General features: G+C 44.0%; 1 protein-coding gene across 1 annotated transcript in view; it reads left to right on the top strand.

Annotated features, from left to right (window-relative positions):
• Positions 1-22258, top strand: part of SPTLC3 (serine palmitoyltransferase long chain base subunit 3) — a 118202-nt gene that overhangs the window by 78642 nt on the left and 17302 nt on the right. Inside the window, exons 8-9 of the mRNA XM_075925654.2 lie at positions 12624-12843; positions 13733-13859. Coding sequence (XP_075781769.1) covers positions 12624-12843; positions 13733-13859 — 347 coding nt within the window. The remainder of the gene's footprint in view (positions 1-12623; positions 12844-13732; positions 13860-22258) is intronic.

Here is a 22258-nt window from a genome sequence, read left to right as displayed (position 1 = left end):
TGAAATGAGAAGTTTTGATTTTTCCAGCTACGTTTACAAGGGACTTACATTTGCTTTTATTTTGGGTGGGAAAAATTAGAAAAAGAGTTAGAATGCCAAAACACTATAGAACTAATTTTTTTCTTTACTTTTCCGTTTGCCAGAACTTCTGAAAAAATTCAGTTTCAAGTTGACCCAAAATGATTTTTGTTGTCATAAGCAAACAAAACAAAACTAAAACCAAAACAAACTAAAACTAAGCACAACTGGTCCACAGCTTGCCCAGTTCTAATAATGGTGCCTTTTTTTTCATGTCGTCATAATTTCATAGTCATCAGCACTTTCCTTTTGCATAACGTGCACCAGCTGCCACAGAGAACAAGTCAGCCCTCATCTAAACACCAGTCACACAGGACTAGAACAGTTTACTAGCAGACCAGCTGATCCAAAGCAGGCTGAATATCTCCCTTTCGCCAGAATAAACAGCACAAAGCTGCAAATAAACATAGCTCAGCACATGATTCTGCGTGATCAAAGTCCTTACAAGAAAGTTAAGTTTTAAGGACTTTGATCACACAGAAATTAAGTGGACCACCAACATTTTAATGACAAATTCTCCTGCCAGTCACATGGTCTAAAGAAAATCCTGCAGCGGCTGCACTTTGTTCAGTTTTTAAATCCCTTGCCTTGGATGTGTATCAGCAAGGGTAAAGATAGATTTGTGACATGGATGCATTGGTTACAGTGAGCAGTTGCATAGACCCACAGTGTCAGTTTGCTCTGGCATTTGTCACTTCATCAATCTCCAGTTTTATAGGACACTGAGCATTAGTTTTCCTTAGATCTCCAGCTAATACTCAAAGAGGATTTTCTTTTTGAAGAAAGCAGAAGAGCCACGTGTCTTTCTCTTGTTTTGCAAAATAACAGCATGTAAAACTTCAGAGAGTTTGATTCAAAGGCTCCAATGATTTTTTGCAGGGGTGGATTTTCAAAGGCACCTATAAGAGTTAGACACCCAACAGCCATTGACTTTCAGTGGGATTTGAGCACTTACCTGCCTTAGTCTCCATTAAAAATCCCAACCACAGTGTGCCACCTGCTAGGTGATTGTCAACGTCAGCGTAGGAGGTCCCAGTATCTGGGATTTCTTATACAGGCAGTCCCCGGGTTACGTACAAGATAGGGACTGTAGGTTTGTTCTTAAGTTGAATCTGTATGTAAGTCGGAACTGGCGTCCAGATTGAGCCGCTGCTGAAACTGACCGCCAGTTCTGACTTACATACAGATTCAACTTAAGAACCCCAAGGTTCCCCAAGTCAGCTGCTGCTGAAACTGATCAGCGGCTGATTCCAAGAGGCCTGGGGCAGAGCAACTCTGCCTCGGGCTTCCTGTACTCAGCGCTGGTCAGTTTCAGCAGCGGTTGACTTGGGGACGCCTGGGGCAGAACAGCTGGGGTGCTGCTGGGTTGCTCCAGTAGCATCGCTCCTCAGCGCTACTGGACCAACCCAGCAGCACCCCAGCTGCTCTGCCCCAGGCGTCCTGATTCAGCCACTGCTGAAACTGACCAGCAGCGGCGGAATCAGGACCTGGGGCAGAGCAGCTGGGGTGCTGCCGGGTTGGTCCAGTAGTGCCCAGAGCAGCGCTGCAGGACCAATCGGCAGCGCCCCAGCTGCTCTGCCCCAGGGTCCAAAACGAAAGCTTGGTCTGCTGGGGGGGGGCACACTAGCTGCGCCCCCCCCCCCCCAGCAGACCAGGGACACGGGGAGCAGAGCCGCAGCGGCAGCGGGGTGCCGCGCCTCTGAGGCTTTGCTCTGGCAAAGTCTCAGAGGTGCGGGACCCCGCCGCGGCTGCGGCTTCAGTCCCGGTGCCTGTGGTCTGCTGGGGACCATCCCCAGCAGACCACAGGCACCGGGACTGAAGCCGCAGCCGCGGCGGATTCCCGCGCTTCTGAGGCTTTGCTCTGGCAAAGCCTCAGAAGCGCAGGAACCCGCCCGGTGCCCCTGGTCTGCTGGAGCCGGTCTCCAGCAGACCAGGGGCACCGGAGCAGCTTACGAACGGGACTTTCTCGCCCCGGAGCTCGCAGGTAGCAATCCGCCACCTCGACCTCCGGGGCGAGAAAGCCCCGTTCGTAAGTGCGGATCCGACATAAGTCGGATCCGCGTAAGTCGGGGACTGCCTGTAGTGTTTTGTTTTGTTTAAGCTGGGGACCATTTTATTTCCATTAGTAGCCTTTGTGTCTGTGCAAGCAAAATGCTTAGACACAAAGGCCAGGTCTACACTATGCAATAAATTCAATTTAAGATAAGCAACAGCAGCTACGAGAATTGTGTAGCTGGAGTCAACTACCTTAAATGGAATTTCTCTGGTGTATCTTGCTGTGGGAGGTCAACGGGAGAAACTCCCCCATCAACTTCCCTTACTCCTCGCAACCCCATGGAGTACCGGGGTCGACAGGGACGCCACCAGAGCTTGATTTAACAGGTCCTTACTAGACCTGCTAAATCAAACCCCAAAAGATCGATCTCTGGAGCTTCAATCTTCTCATAATTATAGACAAGTTCTTATAGCACCTCATTCGAGACCACTCCAAATATTAGTTAGTTTTAAAATCTTTATTATATACCTGCAAGGTAGGCAAATAAGATATCGAAGCTCATGCTAGTTCATGTAGTTCTGTACTGGGTTAAGAAGGAAGACCTACTGCATTGCCACCACAATGTGGCTAGATGCAATATTGGAAGAGTGCTGACCTGTCCATAAAGCACAGGTTCTTCTCAAGTGATGGTCCCTATGTACATTATACACATGTGTACAATGTGCCTGCATCTGGAGATTTTTAATAGGCTGGGTCCATTGGTCTGCACATGCAGAGGAGTTGTCCTCGTGCTCCGAACTGAAGGTATAAAGGACAGGGCAAACCAACATCTCTTGAGTTTCTTCTTGCTGCCTCATCGCCTAAGCAACAAGTGTTTGCTTCAATTTTTCTATTTTAATATCTGTAACAGCAATTTTAATAATTGTTTTGGTTTAGACTTAATAGTGTAGTGTTGTTTTATAATTAGGAGCTTAGTTCTGCATGCCCCAAGAAGCTTTTCCCTGTACAGAGGGATTATACCAAGAGTCCCATGGTACAAGAACTCTGTCTCCTGCCCGTGTTCCTTCTCCATCAGCAAAAAACACCAGAACTGTCTTTATTGCCTCACCAAAGGCATTATCACCCCTCCAAACTAGTGAAAGACTAGGCCATGAGGACTCATTTGTATCCAGTCTGGGGAGACCCCCGCAGACTGCGAGCAACACTTATCCAAGCATGAACTCTGGAGCAGGAGCTAACACTATTAAGCATAAGGAAACCCTGTCATGAGAGTTAGGGACATGGCCATGGGCATAAGGACAGATCCCATTCAGCTCCGCCTGTAAGAAAAAGGATCTTAGATTCTCTACCTATCTTGGTCCAAGTCGTGTGAGTCCTCACCTAAACCTGCCATTCAAGAAGGCAGAGCACAAAGGAAGAAGGCTCTGACTTTGCACTTGGATGCCAGTCAGTGGTTCCAAACACTCCATTGCATGCCCCAATTCGGACAGACCTCTCCTCAGGAGCTCCCCAAATGCTAAACAGAACCAAAATCTTTACCTGACAGGAGAATGTTCCTAGTCGCTTCCTTCTCTGGTGTCTGGCCCAGTCTTCCATAGAGACATCCCTGTGCCCAAAAACATCACTTTGAGGAGAACAGGACCCCTTCCTAGTGAGTCCACAAGTTGGAGCATCCTATGATCAGTACAGATGGCACTGCCAGTAGAGCAGGAATCTATATTTTGTCATGAAAATCTAAGACTCCAGATGAGTCTCCCCTTGCTCCACTATCGCCAAAGAAAATAATCCCAGACATAATCCACAGGAGGTATTGGAGCCATTTTGTTCCTTCAGGATATGGCCGCTCAGAGAACCAACAGTCTCCTATGTCTTGAGCTTTCCCTTCATTTGATCCTTCTTACTGGCCTAATGGGGCCCTATGGGATCCGTATAACAGACTTAAGGGGTCTGTGGAAGAATCACATCAACCCTCCTTTCCCAGCCAGTAACAACCAGCTCCATGTGAGTCTGTGGAGGAAGAATCTGAGCTGGATCCACTGGTTATACCAGTTCAGATGGGTGTGTCGTTCTTTTCACCTGAGGAGGCAGTGGCTCCAACATCCCCTGCCTGGCCCGATGAACAAAAGCTGTTACAGAGGGTAGCTGACGAGCTCCAGTTACCTGTTAAGTAGGTTCAAGAGACCCCCCCACATGGTCTATTGAGCGTCGTCCAGCCCTCTGGATGGGTCCCCCAAGAAAGGCCAATCAATCAGGTCATTCTGAACCCTGCCAGATCCCTTCCTTCAAGAGGGTAGATACATTGTATGTTCTGCCATCTAAAGGGGCAGAGTTTTTATTCATTCATCTAGCACCCAAATCTTTCATGGCATAAGTGGCTACAGAAAGGTCCAGGACACAGAACCCTATGACTACCCCAATTGTCAAGGACACCTAATGCTTGCACCTTTTGGTGAGGAAAATATTTGCATTGTCTAGTCTCCAATTCAGATTTGTTAACAACTAGGTGCTGTTAACAAAATATGATTTCTTGAATTATTCAAAATTTCTAATCTTAAAGGGCAAATTTCCTTGGGAAGACAGGGCCCGATTCCAAGATCTCATTGATGATGGCCAAGACATCATTCCATGCAAGAGACACTGCCTTTCTCGATCCATTGCCACAGTAATAGTCATGGGGTATGAATCCTGGCTGCAATGTTTGAGGTTCTCCAGGGGAGACCACAAAACCATTAAGGATCTTAGTCTAACCTCTTCAATTAAAACACCATTTCTACACTCTCTTAAGTACTCCAGGACAAAACCCTCCACTCACTTACCATTTACACTCCAGCCTTGAAGAGGAAACATCAGAAGCAAACCTACCAGACCAGACCTACATCCCAAGTATTCTAACAACAGTGCGCTTATGAACCCTCACACGCAAGGCAGTATGCAAAGACCCAGTTACGCAGCTTCTTCTGCCTCCACAACAGCTGCTCAGCCTCCCACACCATCCAAGGGGTTCTTTGGATGGTAGGTGGAAGGAATGCATGCCAATGTTGATGCCATTCCTTATTGTCCTCCAAAAAGCCATTAGCTGCCTTACCCACTTACTCACAATGGAGGATGATGATAATAGACAAGTCGGTGCTAGATATCAAGTGGCATCATTACACATAGGGACCATTACTCAAAGAAAAAACAGAAGTTTCTTACCTGTAACTGGAGGTTGTTTGAGAGATATGGTCCCTATCTCTCTTTCTCCCTCTGCCTTCCGTTTTCTCTGCTGCAGATCTTGAACAGATTAATGGTAATATAGCAATTGGATAGGTATTGGCCTCCACAGCCCTTTGTGGCATCAATTTAGAGCGTGAGGAGAACAATTTTGCTTGTGCTGACCAACACATACCGCTTACTTAAAAACCTTCGGATTCACACTTGTGTGCATGTGTACCCACACATGGAATACAGAAAGAGATCACACATCTCAAAGAACCTACAGTAACAGGTAAATAACCTGCATCTGTTCAGCATTGCTAGGCACAGCATAGAAGAGCAAAACCAATCCAGTATTTTGGTAATAACATTTTAAACATAAAAGGAATAGTGAGAAAAGGCATACTGGAATTCCTTCATTTTATATGTACTAGAGCAACTGTTTTCTCTCCTCCTGATCTCTTCCTTTCTTGGACGCTGATTTTGAAGTATCAGTAAGATTTTCCACTACCTGGGTTAGCTAGAGTTAGTTCTTTTTAGTTTTGACATTTGGTAAAAACTATTGTATAGAATTAAAAAATTTGGCCAGATCTAAAATGCAAGTTAAAGTATCTTGATCTACAAGTTATCTTGATCTACAAGTTTGAGTGGGCATCTTTTTCCATGGATGGAACTTTCCATTTATTTATTTATTTATGATGGCAATATATGACATTAAGGGAAAAATTCTGCCTTCATTTTCAGTCCTGCAAACTCACTGGTATGTTAAGGGTATGTAAAAAGAGGTATCCTATTCAGCAGCACTGCATGTGAACCTTGATTTACCAAACTGGCAAAAGTTGAAAAGAACTATTGTGAGCCAACATAGTATTGAAAAACCAGACTGGTGTTTCGAAATCATAGCCCGCTGAGTTTGCATGGGGATAAGTGAAGGCAGAATTTGGCCCACAGCTTATAAGGGACCCACGCTGGTTGTCAAATAAAACAGGGAGAAAACATTTCAGTTTTTAAAATTTATTTAACATCCAAGGAAAGAAAGCTCAGGACAGGTAAATGTAACTATTAAAAAAAGCTGGCTTTTAACTTGGACTAGTTTGAGAGTAAATGTATTCCATATTCAGTCCAAGCTGAGAGAGACCACATGGCCATCAATCTCAGTACAAAAGCATGAACAAGTTTTGGCAGAGTCCATGGCAGAAATTAAACTGACTTGCTAAATCATGTCTCTATTATTTAAATTCTAGTCAGTGTTTTCTTTGGCTTCTACTGTCTTCGATTCAGGATCAGTCAATTACTGCATTCTTGCTCAGTTTCTGGTAGATTTGTGCTACCTAGAAACATATTTACATACGAGTCAGATGGGCTAAGGCCCAAGGCAACAATTGAGGGGCAACATACAGTGCTTAAAACCAATGGTTTTTCATCATTTTTTTCATTTTCCCTTTAATTTGATTTAGCCATGTTTCTCTGATTGGTTGGACACATTTTCATGTATACTTGAGGTTTTTTTGCAGTTCAGTGCCAGTACTCTAGGCTGCTTATTGGGCCAATTTTTTATATCCTGCTATTAGGTGATTGCCAGCCCCGTAGTACAAAGAGCTAACATTTTGAGTCACTGGCCAGAGACCAACACAAAGGGGTTAATCAGTGAATGGCTGCTTCCTAGCATTTCAAAATCCGGTAATTCATTTGACTTTTTAAACTCTTGCTATAAACCACAAAATAGAGAAACCTGTGTCAAGTAGCCTAAATGCTACACTGTGACAAAGCTTACCAAAGAAAATAATGCTCAAAGCAAAGATTAAGATAGAATGTGTGTATTTTGGAAGAACAAGATCAACATGAATACACTGTATGTATCTAGTTGTATGTCAGATCAGAGGGAAGGAGTTTAAAGACCCATGACAGACATGATGAAGGGACCAAAAAGATTAACTTTTAAGGAAAGATTTATATGTAATCTGAGCAGTGGCTGTGGAAAAGGATATGATAAGTCTTCAAATATTGCATGGGTTAGAAGTCTGCAGAGATTGGAAGAGTATTACATGCTGGCATATTTAGGGGTTGTGTGATGAAATTAATAAGGGGAAATGGTTGTCTGAATATCAGTAATATCAATCTTCTTCACTGGTGAATGAATGAGGCTATGGAAAATGCCTCGTTCTACCAAGAAAAATGATAGAAGCCCAGTTGTCAGAGACTTCTAAAATGAAATTGGATAAAATGCTGTCAGTGTGCTGAATAGAGTAAACCTGCATTTGCAGAGAGAGAGGATTAGTTAATCTATAGTAATATGTGTCTTCCATCTCCAAGGCCTGGTTCCAAAGCTCATGAAAGCCAATGGAAAGAATCCCATTAGCTATGATGGAATTTGAATCTGGACCTACACTCACTGATTCAGAAACTACATTGTGCCTTCCTGTACAGACCTTGCTAGGGGACCTCTTCCAACACGTTTGTCTCGTGGCCTGGTTAAAACTTCATTAGAATTGTAAAGCAACTGAGACGTAATCATGCTGTGACCAAGTTGTATAGCTGTGCTAATTCCTTGTATGTAACTGAAGCTTTATCCTTTTAGGGCCATGTCTCCACTACAGAGAAGATTGTGAACGTAGCTGGAGTTCTGTGTCTTAATTCAAGCTTATCCTCTAGTGTAGACCTAGCCTGGTAGAACACAGTTAAGATCCTGTCTGTAGCACAGAGCCGAACAGTTGTAACTGGGTCAGGGGACATCAGTGTTGTGAACAGGTCAGGGTTGTTTTGAGGCTGAAGACTGGCCCTACAGTGCACAGTGGAGGGCTTCTGAACTGAGCACTGTGTGAGGGGAAAATGCCATCAGAAGTTGTAGGCTGAAACACCACCATGACAGGTCTGAACTCTGACAAATTCCAGTTAGGCTGGATTTGTGGCACTAATACGCAATGTCGGGCTTCTCTATCCCGTCCGGTTTACCTGACATTGACAGCATACACACGTGGCTCAGATCAGCGGATTAATTTGGGGCTCAGTTCTGCTGGGTACTCCCTGGGTATGTCTACACTACAAAGTTAATTCGAACTGTCAGCTGTTAGTTCAAATTCACTTTAATAGGCGCTACACAGGCAAACCACTAGTTCGAACTTAATTTGAACTAGTGGAGCGCTTAATTTGAACTAGGTAAACCTCATTCTACGAGGACTAACGCCTAGTTCGAATTAAGTAGTTCGAATTAGTGCTGTAGTGTAGACATACCCCCTGAGAGAGATGCAGGAAACTAGGGTTCCCAAATTGCTTCCCCAGCTACATTGCACAGCTTAAGTGAGGGCCTGTCACTGTTGCAGTCCCTGGGCTGTCCTGAGGCTCACGGTGTCCCCAAAGGAACAGGAAGGAAGCACAACCAAGGCCTTGCCCACTCCCTCTGCATCACCTCACAGAGGACAAGACTAACCAAGTGAAGAGGTTCAGCCTTCACCATCCTAAACGAATGTTGTCCTCTCCACAGGCCTCATGCACACTGGGCTCTTTAGGGGACATAATCCCTCCCTGACGTCCTCAGTCGATGCCACAGCTTTATGCTACCCCTCAGTCAGGCCACAATGACCCAATTTAGCTCTCCACCGTCCAAAAAGAAGCTAACACTTCAGTAAACTCCCTCCTTTTGAACTTCCAGCGCTATGAAATCCCCTGAGCATTTTGCAAGAGGGACACTACCAAAATGAGACAAACAGACCCATTGAGTTTCAACTCTAGGTCCCTGGTTGAACTCCAGCACAGGGTAACTAACATTCAATGCAATGTTTTACCTTCCACTTGTGTTGCTCAGTGGCCTACGTCAAAGGAATTCAGACTCAGTCTAGTACTAAGTAGAGGGGAGTTCACATCACAAGAGGTGATTCTTCCGCAGTCACCAAAGGTCATCAGAGTAACCAAAGACTGAATGGGCACAGAAAACAAATTGGTCCTGTGTCTCTAGAGATGATCACCCCAAGGGAGGGTTCAAGCACACTAGCAGAGCAGCATTCAGGAAAGCCTTCAGTAAAGATGCCTGCGTTCTGGCTATTGTGGGCTTTTTTGTTGTTCTGGTGGGCTCTGGCCACTGTCCTAGGATTAAAATAAGACCGCTTCTTCCAAGAACGCTAACCTGTTCTTTGTTTTACTAACCTGTGTAGACTAAAAAAATTAACTCCTACTTACATCATGAGGTCATACTGTATGAAAGCAATTCCATCAAATTCTCTTCACATTTAAAACCTCCTGGCAATCATATATCAGGAGAGGGAATTTAACCACTTTGCGGTAATCACATAAGGTGCTGGAGAATTATGCAGTGAAAGCTACATTTTTCTACCTCTAAATTAAGCCTTTAGTCCTTGTAGCTGTGAAAATGGACATCCAAATGTAAACAAATGCAGAGTGTTTGCCTGGTTCTGCAGACACCCTGAAACAATAGCTCAGATGGGGGTACAATTTGCCTCCATTGATCAACAAGGGCTCTGTGAAAATGCTCTTAGATTGCTGATTGTTTTAGCTGCATTCTTTTTGGACTAAAGACTTTGACTTGCTAGGAGTCTCCTGAAAATGAGAACAAATAACGTGATAAGAAACGTCTAAATATTCCCCATCTTTCTGCCTCTTTCTTTTGTCTGCTGTTCAGATTCTAGCTGTGTAATTTTCGTAAGCTTTACAAAGTGGAATGTGCCGCATGGTCATTTAGGCCAAAATGCTGCAGTTAAGATTTTCGTCTTGATGGTCCTTGGTTTACAGAGCCTGGATTATATTTTTTTCTCCTACGTGCTACTGAATATAACTCCACAGAATTGGAAGAGAGATTACAACATCTTTCATTTTAAAAAGATACAGACTCTAAAGTCCATTGTATTATTTTGTATTCACTGTAGTGTCCGGTATTGGGAGGGGGACAGTGTGAAGGCTTCTTGTAGGCAAGAATTAATGAGATTTAGGAAGCAGAGGTTCAAGCCTTCCCAAAACATTCAAATTGCCTACAACTCTGCCCATGAGAGTGAAGGAAAGAAAAGAGGCCAAAATAAATTTAAAAAAAAAAAAACCTTTCCCTGTGCCAAAAGCCTGTTGTCCCCTGTCTGACTGCCAAACCTCCACTTGTACAGTGCAGCTAGCTATATGGTGCAAATACTATAATCTGTGAGGGCACCATATAATGTTTGAAACTGATGCAAAGAAAAATAACGCCAGGAGGCTGTACTGACTGTATTACTCATTTGCACATTTAATTCAGGAACAGGCTCCATTTTTCAATTTTAGCTGGCGCTGGCTTGAGATTTCCAATTTGACCCACCTGAGCTGGGGCCTCCCCACAGAATGTAGGTTTTGCTTGGCACCCAGCACCTTGCTTTTGGTATGAAATATGGGAGCGTGTTCAGATGTTTTTTCCCTCACCACAGTTAGTGCAAGAGAACAAGTTTAGCTCGCTGTAAAAATAAACTATTGAATACATCTGACGGTATCGGGTGGCAGGCTTCCTTAGTAATCTCACCCAGGTTTTCAAGGCATAATAGTGTCTGCATCAAAGGTACAAAGAATTAAACTGCCTCGCATTCAAGTGCATTTCTAATTTGCTTTCTGGGGAGTTCCTCTCACAGGTTAGTTCCTTGCTGTTCACCTACCCTATTGAGGTAACCACCCACAGTGTGCTGGGTTTCTTATCCTTTTTTCCATGGGAGTGTCAAGATGCTGTTAATCCAACCTATTGAATCCTGCTCTTGTGCACAGGGGGGAAAAACATAAAACATTAAGGATCTTTTCCCGTGCAGTGAAAGATTGTGTGTGGCGTGCCCTGAAAGACACAAACCAGGGGCACAAAGGTCAAAAATGACTTTAAGCCACCTTTGTGCCTCCCAGGTTGGTCCTACTCTAATAGCTAAGCCTAGTGGGCGTCCCCACACCTGCCTGAAGGCTGCTCTGAAGTTCATCTATAGACATTTTTCTGTCCCTAGCTCCCACCTAACCTACCTTAGACTTAGAATCATAGAATTCTAGAGCTGGAAGAGATCTCAAGAGGTCATTGACTCCAGGTCCCTGCCCAAAGCAGGACCAACCCCAACTAAATCATCCCAGCCAGGGCTTTTCAAGCTGGGACTAAAAAACCACTATGGATGGAGATTCCACCACCTCCCTAGGAACCCATTCCAGTGCTTCACCCTCCTAGGGAAATAATGTTTCCTAATATCCAACCAAGACCTCCCCCACTGCAACTTGAGGCCATTGCTCCTTGTTCTGCATCTGTCACAACTGAGAACAGCCTTTCTCCATCCTCTTTGGAACCTCCCTTCAGGTAGTTAAAAGCTGCTATCAAATCCCCCCTCACTCTTCTCTTCTGCAGACTAAACAAGCCCAAATCCCTCATCCTCTCCTCATAGGTCATGTGCTTCAGCCCCCTAATCATTTTGTTGCCCTCTGCTGGATCCTCTCCAATGCATCCACATCCTTTCTGTAATGGGGGTGGGGGAGGGCAGAATTGGATGCAATACTCCAGATGTGGCATCACCAGTGCCAAATAAAGGAGAATAGTCACTTCTCTAGATCTGCTGGCAATGTTCCTCTTATTGCACCCTAATATGCCATTAGCCTTCTTGGCTACAAGGGCACCCTGTTGACTTTATATCCAGCTTCTCATCCATCATAATCCCCAGGTCCTTTTCTGCCAAACTGCTACTTAGCCAGTCAGTCCCCAGCCTGTAACAATGCTTGGGATTCTTCCATCCCAAGTACAGGACTCTGCATTTGTCCTTGTTGAACCTCATCAGACTTCTCCTGCACTGGGGGAATTCTGCCTGCATCTCTTGCCTTTACAACATGTAAATGTTGTCAGAGTGGCACATGGAACATAAGCGGGAGCCAGACAAAGGTGAAAGGAAGCGGGTGCACCCTGGTGCACAGCCCCGGCAAGAGCTGACTGAGTTGCAGCAAAAGCCAGCAGGGAGCTATTGAAAGAACTGGCAGGGACCCAGGTTGCAGTAGGACAGTACCTGTAAGAAATTTTACTTACTTTCACCACTGGGGCCAGAATGTGATCCAGAGTTGCAAAGACCTGCTAGACTGCGGGGAAGAGGGCTGTAGTGAATTATATACACTAATCTGAATAAACATTTCGTTTCAATCCTTCCCTTCTCTCTTCTGCATGCAGAAATAGGGCTGAGAATTTGCAAAAGACCAAGGAAGTCCCAGGGACGGCTCATGAGACTGCCTACCTGCTCAGCAATGGGCATAAAGACACCCCTTACAAAGGCCTTTTTGTGGTGTCAGGGTAACCCTGTCTGCCATATTGTGTACCACAGTGCTAAGAGTTAAAGGGCACAGCAGAGGATTAAAAGATTCATTCGCAATTCTTGTTCTCTAGCATGGAAGGTTCCATTGTCCGCCTGCCAGAGATAGTTGCCTTGAAGAAGAGATACAAAGCATACCTCTATTTGGATGAAGCCCACAGCATTGGCGCTGTGGGACCGACCGGCCGGGGCATCGTGGAATATTTTGGGATGAACCCTGAAGATGTTGATGTATTGATGGGTACATTCACCAAAAGCTTTGGAGCAGCTGGAGGATACATTGCTGGCAAGAAGGTAAATAGAAAACTTCTTATGTCTGTTTGACACTAAGCCACATGGCAGCCTGTCTGTATATGGCATATATGGCTGCTGTTCTATATAATCTGCTATATGGTGTTGTTATAGGCGGAAGGGCTGGGGCCTCAGCCAGAAGGAGGAGAGGAGACTTCGTGCATACTCCCCCGTGGGGTAGAGCATGAGAGATCCCTTCTCTACCCCCCGCCCTGCCACAGCGCGACATCTAGAGGGAACTGCCAATTGTTTTGAACAACGGATGGTTCCCTCTGGAGCCGCACGCTCATGGTGGAGGGAGGAGACTTCGCGCACTCCCCCACCCCCAGGTCCCATTGGCCTAGGGGCTGGGAGGATGGCAAGGGGGGCCAGATGAAATGGCCCGGGGACTATATCTTGCCCACTCTTGGACAATAGTGAAGTTGAATACAGTAAGTTTTCTTTTCTTCTGCTAAAGCCAATGGGAGAGAATGCACTATTGTTTGCCATTCACACATCACCTTTCAGAAGGCTGAAGGTGGGACAACTCCAAATTTTAAATGTAGCTGTCGATTGGTCCCTCAGTGAGGCCAGGATCCAAACTCCTGCTGTCCCCCGTCCCCTCCGGTTTGTAAAGATTCTCATTATGTAAGCAAAGCAGCATCCTAGTTTGTAGCTTTCTTTCAGCCTTGGGTGTCCACCTTTCAATTTAAAGAATTTACATTTGCCAAGTATCACCTGAGGGTTTTTTTCAGACCATGGATTTTTAATAACAATTAAGAAAATAAATCAGTCATGAAATGTCTTGGTCAAATTGCCTTGGTCTCTGTTCTCGCCTATGTCAGTAGCCATGAAGAAGTTTTGCTCTCCCAACCATTCGATGTACATTCAAATTTTGTTTCACTTTTTTAAGGAACTTGTGGATTTCTTACGCACTCACTCCCACAGTGCAGTGTATGCCACATCTATGTGTCCACCTGTAGCAGAGCAAATCATTAGGGCAATGAAATGTGTCATGGGACTGGATGGAACAACACAAGGTAAATCACCTTTTGTTAAATGTGCTTGTTTTATTTTATAATAGCATGTATGGAAAAAGCAAAAAAATACCTCCAAAAAAAGGGGCCCCTAAGGCAATACAAAAGTATAGGGGAAACTGCAGTATTCAGTAATTCACAATGTACTATCATAGTCACCCTTGCATGCCTTCGGTGTTTTTAATCCTGATTCTACACATTTATCCACAGTTTCATCCATAATATCAGACCACATTGTTAATTATTTACTTGTTCCCATAACGCAAGAACTAGGGGGTCACCAAATGAAATGAATAGGTGGCAGGTTTAAAACAAAACGAAAGGAAGTACTTCTTCACCTGATGCACAGCCAACCTGTGGAACTCCTTGCCAGAAGATGTTGTGAAGACCAGGACTTGAACAGAGTTCAAAAAAGTGCTATATAAATTCATGGAGGATAGGTCCATCAATGGCTATTAGCCAGGATGGAATAGCAATGGTGTCCCTAGCCTCTGTTTTTCAGAGGATGGGAATGGATGACAGGGGTGGGATCGCTTGATGATTACCTCTTCCATTCACTCCATCTGGGGCACATGAAGTTGGCCACTGTCAAAAGACAGGATACTGGGCTAGACAGAACTTTGGTCTGACCCAGTATGGCCGTTCTTATGGTATGTTTGTATATTCCATTATCAAACTAAGCTTCACAAAACGCCTGCGAGATGTCTATTTTGCTGTTTGGTAAACTGAGGCATACATTGCTTTTTTTTTTTTTTGGTGGGTGTGGGAGGGTGACTTGTTAAAGGTCACAGTGGCAGAAATGGAAGTGCCCCTCTGGAGTCCTTGCTCTCAATTGTCTCTTCTAGCCACTAGCCCACATAGCTTCCCAAAAACATAAAAGAAAAATATATAAACTCTTTAAATCTTATGACTGTCTTCACATCATGAGTTCAGAATTAAAGCAAGAGATCGCTCATTAACCTTGCTGTGTTATTGCAATACAAATACTACTTGAAGACCACTCCTGCAGTTTGAAACTCAGTTGAAAGCATGCTGTAGGCTGTCTCCCAACGTGTGTTATTGTACATGATGGTACTATTAAAATTAATGTCGCACTTCAGTTTGTGACAAGATTGCTTGGTCCTGAAGTTATTTTGTTTCCAAACATGCTTTGTCCCTCCCCCAAGCTCTGGCGAAACTGCAATAAAGACATAACCATGTCATTTATGGAGGCGAACTTCTATTTGTATTTCTCCTGTGATCGGTGATCTACTTCAATGTAGCCAAGGATCAGAGTCTCTATATAATGTACACTATATAAAGGGTACAACAGCTGTGTTATGCAATGCTCTGCTAATACTGTAGTATGTTAAGGATGTTCTATCCAAGCTCTTGGGACTTAAATTTGTCCTAACCCTGGGTTAATAGTTGATGTGCCATACCAGTGCATTTTAATTTTCCCAAGGGAGAATGATGTGGATATTGCAATTTTAGTATAACATAATACTGGCAGAGCCAGACTGTGTCCTCAGCTGCAACTCATCTATGCTGATTCAGCAACCCTCAGGAGGTAGAATCTTCTAGGGGTCCCTTGCCTAGTGAGAGCTACTCAATGACTTTGTGCTGGCCATCTCTGATAGTCCTGGGGTGGGAGGCATGAATGGGGATGGAGAAAGATGAAGTACCAGAGTAGGCCTGGCCACATCAGACTGCTCTCCAACTCTTTCATACTGATGCAATGCTATTGCAAACCAGTACAATTATAGCAGTCCTGGTGCTACTTAGGTTTGCACCAGGGACTAATGTGTCCGCTGGCCTAGGCCAGCATTTGCAAAGTGCTAATGCAGAAAAGGAGGAATGGGAGAATCTGTCCCAAAATACCAAAATTCATTTTAGTGCACTAGTGAAAATTAGGGTTATTTGGAATCTAGAAACACTCCATTGTGATGCCTGTAGGCTGGGGAAATGACATTTTAGTCATTTAGGCAAATCATCCAAATTGGATTAAGGAAGTTGCTGTTATACTCTCCTGTTTGAAAGGTGAAGGGTTGGGGATAGTAACATCTGTGTAGCATCTGATAGAAGAGACTAGCTCTGGTGTACACTTTGCATCTTCCCTACTGTACATTCAAGTGCTCCTGATACAGTAGAATTCTCTGCATCAGTTTTATAAAAATGCTTACCAACAGAGGGCAATATTGTACTAACCCTTTTCAAAAGTCATGTCTTTAGTGCCTAAGAAATCTGGCATGTAAAGCAGTCTTTCTGTAAGCTCTTGCAATCGCAGCCTTTCAGAGCTGCTTAGAAATGACTTTGGGCTAGCATGATTCTGTATACAGGGTTGTGTAGGACACTTTGGTGGCAGAGCTGGGTTTAAGGGAGAGCCTTTAAAGCTGTCCACCCTAGGTGCTTTGGAGGATTAGGGGTTCAGAACAAATCCTGTCAGCAGCAATGTAGTTTAGTGACGCACTGAGTTGGTCCATCTAGTTCTATATTCTGCCTCCACAATGGCTTATGCCAGAGCATTCTGAAAATGGTGAAAAATTCCCTGAGGCATGTGGCTGTTTCTGCATAGGGCCGCTGACACCGGGAGGAAGGAGGGCAGCAAATGGGGCAGGTGCCACAGGACCTGCTGATATAAAAACACTTGGGTCTCCCAGCTGCTGCTACTACTGCAGCAGCAGCATAAACCCCAGGCAGCCCAAGCGGGGAAGTGATGAAAGGCTTGCTATGAGAGGCTAGCCACCCAGACCAACCCCTCCAACCCAAGGCTCCACCACTTCTGGGGCCAAGAGCTGCCCCCCTCCAGCTTGTCCACAGGCTTGTCAATTTTGTTACAGCCCTGTTTGTGCAGTAGTAGCATTCTTAGTTAAAAGAGTATGAAATCTCTCTCTGAGCCCATATGTCCAGTTCAGGTACTAAAGTTTGAGAACTAACAGCACTTGCAATTTTTATCCTAGGTAGAGTAACTGGCTGCAAATATAGTTCATATAAGATAGCTGTTAATAAAACAGAAGTATGTAATCCCTATGTGAACCTTCCACACAGCTATAATTTCCTCACCAATGCCATGCAGCAAGGAGTTCTATAAGTTAGTTGGCAGGATTATTTTAAGTCATTTTCTCCTTTTTAAACTTACATTGCCTTTTAATCTCAACTATACCCTTCTTCATTCACATGAGCTATGGTAAGCAGAAATGCCCATGGCATTCACTTTATAGTTTGCAATATATATTCTTTGTACCTCCTCTTCATGGCTTCTCCTTCCACCACAGGAGGAAACGCAACAGCAGCCTTAGCAGTTTTATCCCTGCAATGAGCCTGCACTTGGCTCAGAAAACTTGGACTCTGATTTTGAATAATTGCATATACTATACGTACCTGCCTGTAAGGTACTGAAAGCGCTTCTTGACTACGATTAGGTCTGAGAGCCATGCTAGCCCCTTCCAGCTGTGACCTTGGACACCTTTTTTTTTTATTAAGAATACCACAAGCATACTTTTACACTTAAATCTGATAGGTTTGAGTTTAAAAAAAAAACACTAACCACCACTAACAAACAAAAGCTACATTCATACCGACAAAGAATAAATTGTAGTGATGTAACTTGCAAATTAAAGCATTTTAAAAGCCATATTTTTTAATAGCTGGTAAATCATTAACAACAAAATAGCATTCCTTTTTGTATGCTTTTATGGGACTCTGTCAAATTTTAAAATATATTAAGGAGCTGCTGTCCTCATGCATATTACAAAACAATAACTGAGATTATTAAAACCGATAAGATGTTTTTAAAATGCAAATGATTTTTGCTATTTATGCTATTTAATTTTGAATCACAATTTCTCTCGCTGCTTAGAAAATGAAAATGGTCTCCTAGTTTGAAGTCAGAATTGCGTTCTCATATACTAGGTCGATACTGGCATGTTTGGATTACAAAACCTGCAGGGGAATATGTTTTGTTTTTAAAGTTTTTTATAAAATTGCTTTCCACTGAAATTGAAGGTGAATTCCTGGAAGCATTTACCTTTGTCTTAGATTTTGTAAATATTTAGGACCATGTCTTCAAAAATGCTCCCACAGTTGGCACCGGATTTTCAAAATAGCTCAGCACCTGACAACTGAGCTTCCAGGACTAAATGGGAACCGAGCACTCTTTTGAAAAATCTGGCTTTTCACGTTTTGTAAAAATTAAATATGGTTGTCAGCATTGCTGGTCAAAATCTAAGGCCTTAATACAGCAATCTGCTTTGTGTGGGCAGGCCCCAACACCCTCTCACAGTAGCTTTCAGGATTGGAGCCATAATGAGCTATACAGGCAGTCCCCGGGTTACATGGATCCGACTTACATCAGATCCCTACTTACAAATGGGGTGAGGCAACCCCGCACTAGCTGCTCCCCCCAGCAGACAAGAGAGACGTAAAGCTAGCACCCTAGCCTCCCCCCCCCCCCAGCAGACCAGGGAGACGCAGAGCGGCTTTTCTCAGCAGACTCCTCAGCTTGAGAATAAAGGACTGAGGGAAGTGAGGTGTGGGAGAATAAAACTGAGCTCTGGAGAAATGTTTCGCTAGAGTTTCCCCTACAATATGTACCAGTTCCGACTTACATACAAATTCAACTTAAGAACAAACCTACAGTCCCTATCTTGTACGTAACCCGGGGACTGCCTGTACTTGTTTCTAATGATTGTGGAACTTTCCTTTTTTGCTCCCTCAAATTTTCTTCCTGTCTTTTGTTTTTTTGTTTTTTTAATGAACTACAATAACTTCTCTTAGGTCTTGATCCAGCAGAACACTTAAGGACATGCTTCATTTAAAGCCTGGGAGTATTCTCATTAAATATCTCTCTGTGATGTGCTTAAGTGCTTGGCTGGATCAGGGCCTTAGTGGCTGCCGTTTTCTCAGCGGCTGACAACATGACAGAGTCATGGCACTGCTTAGGTTTGGGCACTGCGCCACCTCTTGCATCATGTTGGATGGTTGGGCCTAGCTCCATGGGACATGCACCACCGCTGTGTGCGTCGTGGGAGCTCATGCTCCATGCCTGAAAGGGCGCCACCTAATGGCTACCTGCTTCCTTCCCCTCCCTCCCCTCTTCCCCGCCCCTCCTTCACTCCACCTCTTGATAGAGGCGGTGCTGGGTGCTTTTGATACATAATAATGATCTCCCCTTATGCTCAAGCTAAGCATTAGAGGAAAAGGGGGACGAGGGGACAGAAGAGAGTCACAGACTGACAAAGAAATCATACCGTTATTCTGAAGCTAGATCCTTGACTCTTTTGCACACACTGGTGTGCAATTGTTCCCTCAGGTAGTGAGACTGAAGTCAAAGAAGTCAGTGTGAGCAAGGGGTTCACAACGTGGCTTTCAGGCAGCAAAATCACATTTTTACAATAGGCAATAACAACCAGTTCCATGGCATGGCCACAAATGGCACCTTCTTCATTCTAGAGCCAGCAGAGCATTTGAGGCTGAGGCAGTTCCAGAGTAAGTTTGCTGCTATCATGTCATCCAACTGGCAGTGGGCAATGAGTCTAAGAAACACAAGAGAGAGACTTGCCTTTCCTAAATGCATTTACATCCTTGGCATTTCAGTAATGCCTAATAGGTTACAGATGTAGTGCAATGTGTGCTGGCCGGCTTTCAGCTGAGGGACTGACATGCTTTGTGATTAATCACCTGTGTTTGGTAGTAAATATGCACAGCAAGGGCTTGTGGCTCTCTCCCTGTTTTCATGCAAGGTGCTCTTAGTTTACATGATATACACAAATATCGATAATGCAGCAAGTGCCTGCACATACCTAGCCCATACAAAATCCACAGCATTTTGTACAGTTCTGCCGCTACTCTCTCCTTTATCTGAAATGAGCATTGCTTTTTCTCTGGGAAGTGTTTTACAGCAGTTCAGTCACATCTATACTGACAAAGTTGTTTTCATACCGAACCATTATCTTGGAGTTCATTTCCCTTTAGGCACCCTGGTTTTACAGTGTTCTATTTGTGATTTAGTGCACATGGAGGTACATATGTGTTACTTCTATAGTGGAACCAGAGAAGGAAAGAAAATCAGTCCATCTGTAACTGTTTAGGGGAGAAGAACAGCTATTGTTTTCCAGAACAATTTTGCAGCCTATTAAAGTTTTCTTTTTTACTATCTACTTGTTACTCGAGGAAGGCAGGGAAGTAAAGTGCTGTATCCCAGGAACATAGATTGAAGAGTCATTCTAACACTGGTATGTAGAAGTTTGATTGGATAACTAATGATCTAAAAAGTCCCCATGAAAAAAGCATCTGGAAAAGATTAAAACAGGTGGATTTGTGTCTTGCCTGTATGCCAAGGAAAAGTACAAAGTGTGGGATTATCCTTTCTAGAACAGGTTCAGGAAAAATAACCCTCCTTCAGTGAATATGTACCTGAGATATAGACATTAAGCTACAGGTTGCTTTTCCTGTTTTCAATATGTTGAGGTAAAGAAAAATCCAAAGTTGAAAAGCTTCAGGTGGTGTTCAAAAGGAAAATGTGCAGAAGCTGGATGCATCTACATTCTTTGCTGGTTAAAAGCTTTCAGAAGAGAAAAGCAAATGTCTTTGGAAGTATAAAAGAAACTTAGTTTGAGAGGGATGATGGTTTTGCAGTCAGGGTAACATCCGTTATTTATGTGAATCAGCCTACCTCCACTGAAGTCACTGATTTACACCAACTAAGAATCTGAGCCTCAGACTTGAATTCAACACAAACATTGAGAGAGAGACTCCCACGAAAACTGATTTGTATCCATCATGCTTACCTGTGAGCTGCCTTACATGCTCACTCAAGCCAGTGAGAGGGTAAGGCACTCCCTGCCACTTTGCACTGACTACTCCCATTCTAGGGGACAATGCAGGTTGGGTGGCAGCCTCCACAGCCCCTGCCACATGAGGGGAATCAATAGATATGGGCAAAGTGTAGGCTTTGTGCCATAATTTGGTCAGCCAGCAAGTCTGGGGAAGTAATTGGGTTCAGGTATAGCCAGCAGCTGATGAAAACTACTCCCCTCTCAGGTCAGGTCTACACTTGGAGAGAAAGTTGACTTAAGGTATACAACTCCAGCTACGTGAATCGCGTAACTGGAGTCAACGGAGCCTTAGGTTGAATTTCTTTGATGTCCCCACCGTGGGAGGTCAAACGGAGAAACTCTCCCTTTGATTTCCTTTACTCCTCTCAACCCAGTGGAGTACCAAAGTCGATGGGGGCATGATCAGCAGTTGATTTAATGAGTCCTTACTAGACCCGCTAAATCAAACCCAGGGAGATCTATCTCCATAGTGTTGATCTTCCAATAAGCGGAGACAAATCCTCACAGCAAGAAAAGGACCAGGAATGATTGTGTTTCCTAGTTTGCTCCTAGAACAGGTTGCTGCTCCTGACTTAGGGCTTACAGTCAAACTGTAGTTAGGCCTGTCGCGAGAATCACAGGTCCAATAATGAATACCCAAGGGGGGAAGGACAGCACCAGGTGGACAGTTTTATCAAATAAAAAATATTTATTTATGACAGTGGTGAATTTATAGTATTTATTCTAAGATTTTAATAGACCGTGTTAATAATGAATTTACAGTATTTATTATATTTATTCTATGGTTTCTAGTAAAACATGTCAGAGATATAGGGATGGGAATGGCAAGGGGAATAGTCTCTAATCTTAAAATATCCAGCTTCAGTAATAAAATAACAGTGATAACTACAAACTCTTATGTACTACCCACAAACAACTACAACACTAAGCTTATACAACAAAAAAAAATCAAATCATACATACCAACTTACACAGCACACGGAACATTTCACAGATATCGGTTCGGTTGCGAAGGCCTTGGTTACGCCCGAGAGTCGGGGGAGGTGGCTGGTCGGTTGATCAGGCCGGCAGTGCTTTGAAGTATACGAGAAGGCACACGCACGGTGGTACGTGTGTTGCAAAGACCTCCTAGAGCAAACTGTGCCATGGGTATTTATGCCCAAATCTGCACATCGCTTTCCCGTGCTTGCATATTACCATATATGGCCCAATGGTCACCAAGTGGTGGGGTCTGTGTCCCAGGGGTTGGGCTGAAACTGTGCAGGTTTCATGCGACCAGGTAAGCCCCGCGGTTTTCACCCCAAGGTGACGGGTGGGAGAGTCTGAGGCTATTTTCCCCTTTTCACACCTTTCCTTTTTCTAAAGGCAATGGTATGCAGGAAGGGTGCGGCCGGTTTCTCTCAAGGAGTACTGCAGAACAAGAGCGGCCTGGCCAAACTTTTTTACTGGGGGGGGGCAGTTTCTTTTCTCTAACAAGACCCATCATTAGTAGTTATTTTATTCCTAAGAGATTAAAAGGAAACCCATCTCTCTTTTATCATCCTCTTCTCTTTTCTTTCTTGTCATTATATTTCCTTAATTTTGTCC

This window comes from Pelodiscus sinensis, chromosome 3 (assembly GCF_052426305.1).
Source record: "Pelodiscus sinensis isolate ZL-2025 chromosome 3, ASM5242630v1, whole genome shotgun sequence".
Taxonomy (NCBI): domain Eukaryota; kingdom Metazoa; phylum Chordata; order Testudines; family Trionychidae; genus Pelodiscus; species Pelodiscus sinensis.
This window is presented reverse-complemented; position numbering and strand designations above follow the sequence as displayed.